Below are 13,402 nucleotides of genomic sequence, written 5' to 3' on the forward strand. Positions count from 1 at the left end.
TTGACAATACCTAGTTTTTGCGTCCCTTCGAAGCTCAAACTCGGTTTTGGATTTTAAACTGTCTTTTCACCTAAAACCAGGCGGTTTCGGGTGTTTATCCGAACCGGGCCTAAAAGTTTCCAACTTTTACTTTTAGCGTGCATATGAATTAGACTGAAAAACTTGGTGGGTATTTGAATGCTCTACATTGAATATGTACGTATATGTAGTTATTATCGGGCTTAATAACGGATATTTAAAGATGAAAGTATCGCGAATGGCGACCATTCCATCGGGGAAAAGGGGATCCCCGTGTCACTATGACGAGCAGGAACAGCAGCGACGGACAAACTGGGAGGAGACTTTGGTGCCGGGGAGTGAGACCCCTCCCTTCCTCTTTCTCTCTCATCAACGAAATAACTGACCTCCGCTCCCTTCTGTGATGCCTGTCCGTCTCTCCAAATTCTCTTGTTTTTCTGAACTGAACGGCAGTGCTGTGCCTGCAAAAACGAGCTGATTCCGCAGAAGAAGAAGAAGACGAAGAAGAAGATCCGGTGAATTCTTGTTTCTTATACAGTTTAGCTCTCTTGCTATTGCCTTTGATTGTAACGATGGCTGTTCCCTTCTTTCTTTCATCTCCTCTACGTGTTAAACTCGTTTGGATCTTAGGGATCCTGGATTGTGGTGTTGTCTTTATGACAGCTTGTCAAATTGGAGCATTGCGTTGAGAATTTGTTGCTGTTTTAGGTCGATTTTTGGAATCTGAGGATTGTCTTTCTATCATATTTGAGTTTAGGACTACTTCGTGCCTAACGAGGAGGAGAGAGGATAATGGTTAATCTGTTTTGCGCTTGTCTAAGATCCGGTGTCCTTTTGTTTCTATAGTCCATTTTGCAGTGATTCTCGTCAAAATTCCGACTCCTTACCTTTCTTTATAATTGGATTTAGGTGGATTTTAAGTTTCCCTTTTATCTGTTGAGTTGATACCCTAGGCGTTGTAGTTATCTTGATTGTGTGTTCCGCCATTTATGGCCAAGATAAGTGTATATATTGCTTTATTTCCGAATGCTGATGAAGGCTCTTATTTTTTTTTATCTCGGATACTGTTTTCGACCGTGGGGTGTTTTCGTCAGTGTTGTTTATTGTCCACCTTTTTGTTTGATCATTTCAAATTCAGCACCTTCAGAGTCTGGTTTTGCTGGAAACCGGAGATTCTGGCCTGCTGCTTCATTTGTAGGTAAATAGCAGGTCTTTGGTTTCCTTTTGGTTTCTTTCTTATTGCGGAAAATTCTAGTCATTCGAACATTCTTGATCTTTCTTTTGATCGGTTTCCTCGTGCAGTTAATGTTTGACATATGACAAAAGGTCTATTATTCTAAATATAGAACAGCATTTTTCTTGGGAATTTCTAGAAATCTCTATGTAAAACAGCGGTTTCCCCTTTCCTCTTTTTTTGTATTCTTCTTATATTGCAATATAAGTTTTCTCCTTTTCCTCCCGGGGCCACTTGGTATGCAATTTTATCCTCACTCCCCTACCTTTTTTTTAATAACAAGATCTCTCTATTGTTGCCATTTATTGCATGATTGAATATTCTTTGGGTTTGTTAAGGAAAACTATGCTTCTTAATTTCAGGCTCTTTTTTTTCGATAACCATGCTGGGGAATTAAGGCCTCCTAGTAAATTGCGTACTTTTGTCTTTAATTTCTTAAATGAGTGTTTTGAGATTTCTATTCTTTGATGATAAGCTGTTTCTCATATCGAGCTTTGGTAAACATTCAGAATTTTCATGTTCATTTCATTGAACTTCTTTTCTTGACTACATCTAGATGGCTAAAGATCCTTGATGTGTGTTTCTCAGTTGCCAGCCTTGTGTGTGCTGTGTTGGATGCTATTAATCACAATTTCTGTATACAAGGCTTGGTTCATCTCCTTCTAAAGCTGAATTCAGACTGTTGAACCTTGCTGTTGTGGAGATGAGTGTTGTGGGTTTTGACATTGGTAACAATAATTGTGTGGTTTCTGTGGCAAAGCAGAGAGGGATTGATGTTATTCTCAATGACGAGTCAAAACGTGAAACCCCTGCCATAGTTTCATTTGGTGAGAAGCAGAGGTTTTTAGGTTCTGCAGGTGCAGCTTCTGCCACCATGAATCCACAATCCACAATTTCTCAGGTGAAGATATTGATTGGGAAAAGGTTCCAGGATCCGGATATTCAAGAAGATTTACGGATGCTTCCATTCTCTGTATTAGAAGGTCCTGATGGTGGTGTTCTCATACAGATACAATATTTGGGAGAAACAAGAACCTTCACTCCTGTTCAGATCCTAGCTATGCTGTTTTCTCATTTGAAACAGATTGCTGAGAAGAACTTGGGAACACCTGTCACAGACTGTGTGATAGGGATACCTGTTTATTTTTCTGATTTGGAACGAAGGGCTTATTTGAATGCAGCTTCTATAGCTGGGTTGAAACCGTTAAGGCTAATGCATGACTGTACAGCAACTGCACTTTCTTATGGGATTTACAAGACAGACTTTGGTATCTCAGGCACAACTTATGTTGTTTTTGTTGATATTGGTCATTGTGATATTCAGGTTTCTGTGGCTTCATTTGAAACGGGTCATCTTAAAATCATTTCACATGCTTTCGATAGAAGTTTGGGTGGAAGGGATTTTGATGAGATTTTGTTTAGCTACTTTGCCCAAAGATTCAAGGCTGAGTACGATATTGACGTCTGTGCTAATGTTCGGGCAAGTAACAGGCTAAGGGCAGCATGTGAGAAGCTGAAAAAGGTTTTGAGTGCAAATGCAGAAGCTGCTTTAAACATTGAGTGCTTGATGGATGAGAGAGATGTCAAGGGTTTGATTAAGAGAGAGGAATTTGAAAAGCTATCTGCAAGTTTGTTGGAAAGGATAAAGGTCCCCTGCAACAAGGCATTGGATGATGCAGGTTTGAGCTTGGACAGAGTTTACTCGGTTGAGCTTGTGGGTTCAGGTTCTCGTATACCGGCTATCACAAGAACCTTGTCTGCATTGTTCAAAAGAGAACTAAGTCGAACACTAAATGCAAGTGAGTGTGTTGCACGTGGTTGTGCTCTTCAATGTGCAATGCTGAGCCCTGTATTTCGTGTAAGAGATTATGAGGTATGGTCTTTTTAGCTTCTTTTCCTTTTGCATATAAAGGTATATTGCCTTATTGTTTGTTCTGTGTTACTTGGTCGTTTGTATTTATATCTACATGGGAATTTATGTTGTATCATAGTAAGAAAAGTTCTCTTACAATTTATTTCACATGGATGGTTCTTACTATAATAAGAAAATATTAAGCATAACTCCTTGAAAATTGGCCAATCTAAGATACAGAAATTAAGATAATGATGGAAATTGCCCCTCCTTGATACTTCCCTTATGCTATTAGACTTCGATGTCTTTCTGTCATATCCAACTCTTTTTAAAGAATAATGTGATGAAAAGGGTATCAATAAAATTCTGCAATCTAGCTTAGTTGATATTCATGCATAATTGGTCAATGTGGAGTTGTTGAATGGGTATTTTTGTACTTAGCCAGGTTGTGTTGTCAACCAATTTTGTCTTTTAGTGAGCAAAGGGAGGTACTCCCATATATTGATGTAACCTTATTACATTACATGCTTTCTAATGAAACTTCTAGTTCTTCCTCTCTTTGTGCTTCTTCTTCTTTGCAATTTCATAGTGCATCTGAACCTGAATATGGTATCAGAGCCATATTTGTATAGAAGGAGAGGAGTCCGATCATCATTTGGAGGAGATTGAAGGGTTCATTCTTGCCTCAAACCGCATACCCACTGATGTCATCAATCTGCAAACAACTGGTACAGACAGTTCTGATTTTGGAAGTTGATTCTAGGGATTCAATAGAGTTTGACTTTAAAAGTTTTGCAAATCAAACTTCATTGAAATCAGAGTTATTTTAGATTTACTATGGATTTTTGAAGAATTCATGAGTATTTTGAAGATTTCTAACCTGATTTGTAAACTCTCTCTATTCTGATTTGTTTCTGGGGTTTTTCCCGTTGGATTGCTCCTGTTTGGATTGTATTTGAGTATGAAGCAAATTGGTGTTGGTCTCTTGATGTGTTTTGTTGAATTTTGGGAGTTTTGATGAAGTTTTGTGGGAGATATATAAGGTTGCGGTAACTAGGTTCTTTCTTATATTTGCTGTGTTTTGAATATTGTCGGCTTGTTTCATTGGAGTTTTTGATTGCTGCATTAGGTGGAAGTATATTTCAGTATATTGGAAGTGCTTTCTCACTTATCTTGTGGGGAGTATTACTAGGCATTAGGTATGGATAACCTAGTAACATTCTATGGGTGGGAGTTTTGTACCCCTCTACTACTAGTTGGCTATTGTTAGTAGGTATTTTTTTCAAATTTTCAGCATATATGTGATATTGCTCTTGTGCTATTTGTGGTTTTGTGGATCACTTTGATATTATAGTTGGGGGTTTGGTGTGAGAATGAAGAAAGGAGAGTCTACTCAACTAATTCTAGTGAAGCTAGATGGGAGCAATTACGCATATTGATTAGATTTTATGATATCAATGATTGATGGCAGGGAATTGGGAGGATACCTAGATGGAACGAGTGTAAAGCCCAAAGTTAGAGATCCAAATTATGACAACTTGATGAAAAACAATGCAAAAGATGAAATCTTGAGTTCTTGGATAGTGGAACAAAGAATTGCCATGAATATTCAAAGTTTCAAGAATCGATGCTTGGGGTTATTTGAAGCAAGTATATAAGCAAGAGAATTGGGCTCACCATTATCAACTCATGCAGATTTGAGGGTGATGAGGCAATAGAACAAGTCTATTTAAGACTTTTACTCAGACACGCACGCAGCAAGCATGGGATTCTCTTGTTTTGATAAATAACAAGCATAGAGAAGTGCAAGGATTGCAAGACATGTGTGAACATGGATAACTAATCTAAGGAGGTTGTGAGAGTTATAGAGATTCTTATGGCACTTTGACCCAAGTTTGATAGTGTAAGGAGTGCTATGATTTACAGGTCCTTCTTTCTTACCCAAGCTCTCTCAGAGTTTATTGTTGAAGAGACTAAGATGAAGTCTCTTGGGGCTTGTGTATCAGGAGAATCTGTTGTGTCAGTGAAACACTAGGTTGGTGGGTATGGTAGTGGGAAGATTGCTTCTTTAGAGGCACCTAGAGGTGACATGAGTAGTGTGAGATGCCACTATTGCAAGGAGATGGGGCATATGAAGCAACTTTGAAGAAGAGGACTTCCAGGATGGTTGATGGTGTCGCAGTATCCTCTGCTATGAGTTGTGAAAAGAGCCTTGGGAAGGAGGAGATAAGTACTTCTATTGCAGTGACCACTCCTACTCTAGATTCATAGTCATCTGTCCACTTTAGGCTTGATCATATGCAACAACATATTCAACAACTCTTGACTCAATCATCTACTTCTGTCTCTACTGTTTCCTCTGATACCTCTGGTAATGCCTTTGCATGTATTTTAAGTGTTGGTTATGGATGGTTGATAAACTCAAGAGCTTCTTTTCTTATTACAATAAATGAGAATATGCTAACTAATTGCAAACCATGTTGTAGTGCATTTTGCACTGTAGATGGATCCTTTACGAGTGTTTCCAAAGTTGGATCTATTTCTTCCCTTTTTAGTTCTGATGAAAAAATTAAACATTCTAGAAGTATACCTAGTTCCATCTCTTACTATGAACTTGATTTTTGTTGGTCAAATTACCAAACATGGTTGTGATGTTATCTTTACTCTTGATTATTTTTTTGTGTAAGATCAGTCGTTCAGGAGCAAGATTGGGACTGGGCATAGGCATGGATACTTGGATCAATTGGATTGAAACCTACCATAGAGGCCAGTTTAGGTGCTGTAGTTTTGGAGTCGTCTTTGTTGTGGCATCATCAGTCGGGCCATGTGTCTGGTTCTAGGCTTCAGTATATCTTATTTGTCCGGTGAGCTTGGTGATTGTAAATATGAAGTGTCTGATGACGTTAGATGTTGTGAGAGCTGTAGGTTAGCCAAGGGTCATGCTCTCCCTTTTAGATGTAGAAAAGTTGAGTCTTCTAGTCCTTTTGATCTTGTCCATTCTGATGCATAGGGATCCTCTCCAATTATGTGTAGGTGAGGATCGTTATATTTTGTGACTTATTGATGATTATACTCGATATACATGGATATATTTCATACAAAATAGAACTGAATTGTCTGATATCTTTTAAAAATTTTATGCTTTGAGTGAAACTCAATTTGCAGCAAAATTGCAGACTCTTCGTTTAGATTAGGGGGAGAATACATACGATAAGGGTGGGCATCCGACCAGCCCGACCCTTGGGATTTGATCATGACCTAGCTCGGAAACGACTAGACCTATTTAGTAATGGCCGAGTTTATGCTATGTTCTTAATGGGCTTGGGTTTGGAAAGCAACCCATGATCCGACCAATATTCAGCGGGTCAGTCAGGCCCGACCCAAACCCATTTGTTCTAGTCTTCTAGATAGATGCATGCATGGTAATGCATCATCATATTAAACACTCTATATTCCATGCACATCATAGACATGCAAAATCTCCACCAATTCCATCAAAGACAATGATGTACATGGTAAAACGATAGTCTAATGCACCCAAATTGATTATCTTTCTAGTTCCCATAAAATTGATTCATTTAATTATAGGTAAATTGTAACAACTTACCATGCACCCAACTAATTATCTTTTTAGTTTTCATAAAGTTAATGCAACTAATTAGGTAAATAATAATAGCTACCAACTTACATCCTAGGCAATTAATTAGGTAGCTCAAGCCCATCGGATTAGCCTGGTAGTCCATGGGTTGACCGGGGCCAGCCCGTTTATAAAAGCCTGGGTTTTGGCCTGGTAGATAACGAGTAAAACCCTGACTCAAACTCGACCCAGGTTGGTTTGGCCTGCTGGGCTGCTCGACCTGTTGCCTACCCCTAACATAAGGTCAAACCTATAAGAGTTCTTGCTTGAGAAGTGAGTGTTGCATTAAAGGTCGTGTCCTTATACTCCCAAGCAAAATGGTGTTGCTGAAAGGAAAAACAAACATATATTAAAAACCAAAGGAGCCTTGTTGTTTAACATTGGCATGCCTAAAGAATTTTGGACTGAGGCTGTAAGTGTTGCTATACTTGTTGATAAACCACATGGCTTCTAGTGTGATTGGAAATATCTCTCTTTAAGAAGTTTGAGAGAACCAAATTTTGGGCTCCTGAAGTTGTTTGGAAGTACTTGTCCTATATTAATTCCACATCAAGAGAGAGATAAGTTGCCCCTAGGGTTGTGAACTATATTTTTATAGGGTATCTTGAAGGACAAAAGGGTTATCGATGTTATGATCATGTGGGGAAAAGAGTATGGATATCTAGATATGTGGAATTTATGGGGCATATACCATACTATAAGTCTATACAATAGATTAAAGACCCTGAAGCCATCTTGCCCCAACGTCCCTCAAGCGGATCTAAAAACACAATCTATGGATCCAACTCTTCTTTATGTACGTAGGAGTACTCGTCCTTCTGTTCCTCTTACACATTTTGTTTCATATAAATCCTTATCTGTCATCCACAATGCTTTTTCTAGCCTTGATCTATTCATATTACGAGCCTACATCATATGCTGAAATTGTTTGTCAACTTGAGTGGAAGCAAGCTATAAATGAGTAGTTGAGTGCAATGGAGAGAACGAAGGCCCGAGAATTGGTCAAGCTGCCAAAAGATAAAAATGTTGTTGGTTGCAAGTGGGTGTATAAGATTAAAACTAAAGCAGATGGATCAATTGAGAGGTCTAAAGCACATCTCGTAGCTATAAGGGATGTAATAGATTTTGTAGAGACATTCGCTCCTGTTGCTCATATGACAACCACTAGGATACTTCTTGCAATTGAGTTAGTCAGGCGATGGGATTTGTGGCAACTTGATGTTAAAAATGTATTCTTAAATAGAGACTTGGAGGAAGAAGCGTGATCTTTGATAGTGAAGGAAGGGCATGCAGATTGAGAAGAGCTCTATATGGCTTGAAGCAAGCTCCTTGAGTTTGGTTTAAAGTTGTCAGTTGAGGAAGCGGGAGTGGGAAGCAAGGCACTTCTAAAATTTTAGGAAGCGTGAAGCGCAAAACGACTTGAAAACACACTGGAAATTGTCTCTAAAGCGAGAAGAGAAGCAAATTGGAAGCGACATAGGAATCAAACCAGAATCGAAAGGAAATCAAAGAGGGAAGCGACTTAGGATTCGAGTGGAAAGCGAATAGTGATCAAACAAACAAAAATGTAATTATATTTTTCTTAATTTACCAAACTATAAAATTTATGGGATCATTGACAAAATAAAACATAAGTAGATAACATTATCTATTAATCTCAAAATTGAATCATATATGCAAGTGCAGTAATTTAACAAATACATCTTGTTGCAGGCATTTAATAATTAATACATCAAGAAAAATTCATAATTCATATTCCATATTCCATATTCCATAATCGATAACAAGAATTTAAGAACTACTAAAATAATCAAAACATTATCACACTACGCTTTTATAACTACTAAAATTCAAATCTCACTGCTTCAGACCTCATTGAAAATCAAAATGCTAATAATCTCGTGGTTCCAGCAAGTTCAACAAAGCACAAGCTAAAACAGAATAACGATCAAATGGTGCAATTCCCTAATCCAATGTTTCCTGGCATGGTATCACTATCACATTTCATCCTAAGTCAGCATGTGTGAAAAATTCATAACTTGTGTTAATTTGATGTGTAAACAACAAAGAGTAGCCCAGAGAGTCAGAGAGATTGAGAGACAGAGAGAGAGGGGGGAGAGAGACAAAGAGAGAGAGCGAGAGGGCTGAGAGATAGAGACAAAGTGAGAGAGAGAGAGAGAGAGAGAGAGAGAGAGATGAAGAAATAGGGGGAGAGAGAGTCAGAGTGAGAAAGAGAGAGAGAGAGAGACAACGAGAGCATACATCAGGACACCCATACCCTAGAACAAGAGGGAGAGAGAGGGTGGGGTTTGGGAATCAAAATCCCCAAACCCTACTTGTCTTAGTTTTTCATATTTCACAAAATTTTCAAAATGACTAGTTTACCCTTTTAAAAAAGCAGAGATTTATTTTTTGGGTAAATTTTTTTTACTAAAGGCTAAAACTGTCCAAGCCACCCCCAAAAAGAAAACTCACTTCCCATTATTGGGGAAGCCAACTTCCTATTCAAAAGGGTTGCTTCCCTGTGCGTTTCGGAAGTGCCATGTTTCGCGCTTCGGGGGAAGCGTGGTTCCCGAATCTTATAGCGTTTTCGGTAACCCTGATTTGGTTTTAGCTCGACAGTTAAAAGATCAGGATTCAAGCAAAACTTTCATGATTTAGTTTTGTTTGTGACCTCATCAGAGAGAGGTAAGGCATACTTTTGCTATATGTTGATGACATGATTATTGTTGTTGACGATAGAGGCATGGTTAAAGGGCTGAAACTTTAGTTAGCAAAGTAATTTAAGATGAAAGATTTAACTTGCAATTGTGATATTGCAAGTTAAATCATACAGATGGGAGCTTCTTGATGATCTGATAATATATAAAGAGCTTATTGGGAGTCCGGTGTACTTGACTATCTCCAAATCCAATATCACAATTGTAGTTCATGTTGTGAGTTAATTTATGAGTGCTCTTAACTCCACACATCTATTAGAATTTAGGTTGGTATTTTGACAACTTTTGTCTTAGGGGTATTTTGGTAATTTTAGTATATATGCATAGGTATTTTGTTGTATTTTTTATTATGTATTTTCTGTATTTTTTCATATTTTATTTTCTATTTTTTGTAACCTTTTTGAATAAGGGTAGTTTTGTAATAAGGCTAGTCTTAGCTAGCAGGGATTGACTAGCTGTTAGAGAGCTCACAACGGCTGGTTCGAGTAGCTGTTAGATGCTCTCTAACAGCTAGTCTCTCTTGTGTATATATAGAGGCTTTAAGCCTCTTTATGAACATGCTTTTCTAAAAGCATTTTGTGAAGAACTCAATAGAAGCTATTTATTTTTATTTGGTGTGTGCATTCTGGAAATATTTAGAGATTCTTTTGGGGATTTCTTGGATTCAAATGCCATTTTTACATCTAGTTGCAACGTTGAAGATTATTAGATATATTAGAGATACTATGCACTATTCTTTTCTGCTTCTGCTGTACTAGAGCTGAGAGCTATTTTTGAGGGATGTCACAAGAAAAACATTCTGCTGCAGGGTTTTGTATATTTTTATGACTCCTTGATATCTTGGAAGAGCAAGAAGCAGAAGAGAATTGCATTGTCTACAGTTGAGGCAGAGTTTAGGGCCATGGCATACTGCAGAGATTACGTGGCTAAGATGGCTTCTTGAGGTCATGGGTGTTAAAGTAGATGGAGGAACCCCACTACATTCTAACAATCATACAACAATTCATATTGCTAAAAATCCTGAGTTTCCAATTAAGATAGATTGTCACTTTACTCACATAGCGTACTTGGAAGGGGTTATCTCTGTCATATATTGGGACAACTCATCAAACTGCAAATTGTTTTACTAAGAGTTTGCCCTTTAAAACATTTTAGACATTCCTCTTCAAACTTGGAATAACTTGGAATGTTTGTGGCAAGGTTGCTAAACTAGGAAGCGGAAGCGGGAAACAATATGGGAAGCGGAAGCGAGTCATTTTGAAATTTATAGGAAGCGGGAAGCGAAGTATCAATTTGAAAGCGAAATATAAATAAAAAATGAAACTATATGGTAACTGAATAGGAATCAAACAAGAAGCAAATAAAACCTAAAATAAAATTGATTATTCTTATAGTTCATGATTTTTCAGTAAAAGTTAAATTTTGGTTAAAATCTAACAATGATGGTTAACAATTTAGAGAAAGTACATGGGAAGTGAGTGAAAGCGTAAGAGGAAATACATGAAAAGAAATGTGAGAAAAGCATATATGAAACATATACCATGTGTGTGGGAAGCATAAAAGAAGTGTGGGGGAATCGAGATTCCATGAAGTTTCGGAAGCGAGGAGTATCGCGCTTCCGAAGCGAGTTTCCGGGAAGCGCGCTTCCCACCTACCTAAGAAGCTTCCGGTAACTCTGGTTTGTGGTCATATCATCTCAAGTTTGAGGGGAAGTTGAGATCATTGTTGAAATTTTCTTTTTTTTAGAAAGAAAACTCTCGCAAGGTCCACTTGACCTTTTGAAAAAAAAGATTTTTTGAAAATAACTCGCTTCCGTTTTTGAAATATGCGAGAAAATTGAGAGACAAGGCTCGCTCGTCGGTACGAGGTTCAACCGTTCCTGACGCCTTTACCAGAGGTAATTGAACCAATGATCGAATTTATGCCTTTACTTTGTTCAAATTTGTCCAAAAAATTATTATAAGTCCTAAATGCACATAGAATCATGCTTGTGTTATGAATTTTCGAAAAATGTTAATATGGTGTAGGCTTTTGGAAATTTGTTTTGATTTGAAGATGCTTAAAAAATATTTCGAAATTGTGTTTCCAAGTGATTTTGAATTTAATATGAAAATATACTTTGGAAAATTGTTTGAAAATATTTGAAATGCCTTAACTCAAAATTACTTTGGAAATTGAATTGAAATGATTTCAAAATTACTTTAAAAATGATTTGGAAATTGAATTGAAATGATTTCAAAATTAATTTGAAATTACTTTGAAAATTATTTGAAAAATGATGTGGAAAATATCTTGAAATGATTTTGAAAATATTTCGAAAATCATTTGGAGAATATTTTGAAGTTGAAAGTGTTTTGGAAATTTTGAAAATACTTGGGAAATGCTGTGAAATTGAAATTGGAAATAAAAATGGTTTTGGAGTAAAATTTGAATTTGAATTTGAAATAGAGATAGAGATAGAGATAGAGATAGAGATAGAGATAGAGATAGAGATAGAGATTGAGATTGGGATTGAAATTGGAATTGAAATTAAAATTGGAATTGAAATTGAAATTGAAATTTTAAAGTAGAATTTGAATTTGAATTTGAACTTTGACATTGAAGTTTGAAATTAGAATTTGAAATTGAAATCAGAATTTGAAAATGAATTTTGAATTAAAATGGGAATGAAAGTTGAAATTGAAATCAGAATTGAAATTGGAATTTTGAATTGAAATTAGAAATTGAAGTTAAAGTTTAAATTGTTTTGGATTTTGGAAATAACTTTGAAAAATACTTTGAATGATTTCGTATTTTGGAAATGATTTTGACAAATAACTTTGAAATTGAAATTCATTTTCGAAAATAACTTTAAATTTACTTTGAAAATAAATTTTGAAAACGAGAAATAAATTTCAAAAATCATCTTGTGGAAGATTATTATGTTACAACTTTCAGATATCTTTCAAACAAGTATGCTTCATCAAAACAAGCATATCGAGAGTGATCATTATGAACTTTATGTTGAAATTTGTAAACTCTACGTTACTATGGAGATAAGTAATACTTTGACTTTTGATTTCTTCTAGGCTTGATCCTATCAAAATAATTAAAATTGAAAAAGAATCCATCTAGCAACATCTCATGATGAGTGTTAAAAGGAAGAAACACATTTCTCACTGCTTATGACTTTCTCAGTATAAACTTTGAGAAAACATTTAAGTAGGTGTGAAGGAACTTAAATTGATTATATTTGGTCATTCTGATGATATAATCTTTTTAATGTTCTCCTTACTGCTATGGTATGTCTACGCTTTTTTTAAGGTTCAATATGGTCTTGCATTGTTACTCTTTCCAAACGGTTTTTATATCATGACCATTTCTGTGCTTTCAATCCTTTTATATGTGTGAGAGAAACTCACTTAACCATTGCTCCATGTCTCTTGATGCAAATTTTCATTTACTTTTATTGCAGGTGCAAGATTCTTTTCCTTTTCCTATTGGGTTTTCATTTGATGGAGGCCCTGCTGGCATATTGTCAAATAGCATAGTGTTTCCCCAGTTCCAACCTATTCCAAGCATCAAAATGCTCACGTTCCACAGGACAAGCACATTTCTTATGGAAGCATATTATGCTGATCAATGCGATCTAAGACCTTGCAGATCTCCAAAATTTTGCTCATTCATGGTATGTTATATTATCGGTTTTATTTCAGTATTAAGCTAGATATTTATGGGACAAGAGGTATATGCTAAACAACTTTAATGATAAAGTTGGCAATATTTTCATTTCTTAAGGTTCTTTAAATTTGTATTGGAGCTTTCCTCTCAAAATAAATCAGTGTTAGAGCTGGTTTCTTGCAAAACTTTTGAAACTGTTGGCATTCTCAAAAACACCATGATCTTAAAGATGGTTGTTTACATCCACTTAGCCCTATAGTCTTCAGCTGCAAATAGGTTAA

The 13,402-nt window shown here is 36.4% G+C and overlaps 1 protein-coding gene across 1 annotated transcript in view; it reads left to right on the top strand.

Moving 5' to 3' along the window:
* The first annotated feature begins 265 nt into the window (after positions 1-265).
* LOC149830746 (heat shock protein 70 (Hsp 70) family protein) overlaps positions 266-13,402 on the top strand; it is a 54,363-nt gene continuing 41,226 nt past the window's right edge. Inside the window, exons 1-3 of the mRNA XM_090013462.1 lie at positions 266-533; positions 1,841-3,125; positions 12,916-13,128. Coding sequence (XP_089869588.1) covers positions 1,956-3,125; positions 12,916-13,128 — 1,383 coding nt within the window. The 5' untranslated portion in view covers positions 266-533; positions 1,841-1,955. The remainder of the gene's footprint in view (positions 534-1,840; positions 3,126-12,915; positions 13,129-13,402) is intronic.

Source organism: Nuphar pumila, chromosome 7, assembly GCF_984573655.1.
Source record: "Nuphar pumila chromosome 7, dmNupPumi1.hap1.1, whole genome shotgun sequence".
NCBI classification, from domain to species: Eukaryota; Viridiplantae; Streptophyta; class Magnoliopsida; order Nymphaeales; family Nymphaeaceae; genus Nuphar; species Nuphar pumila.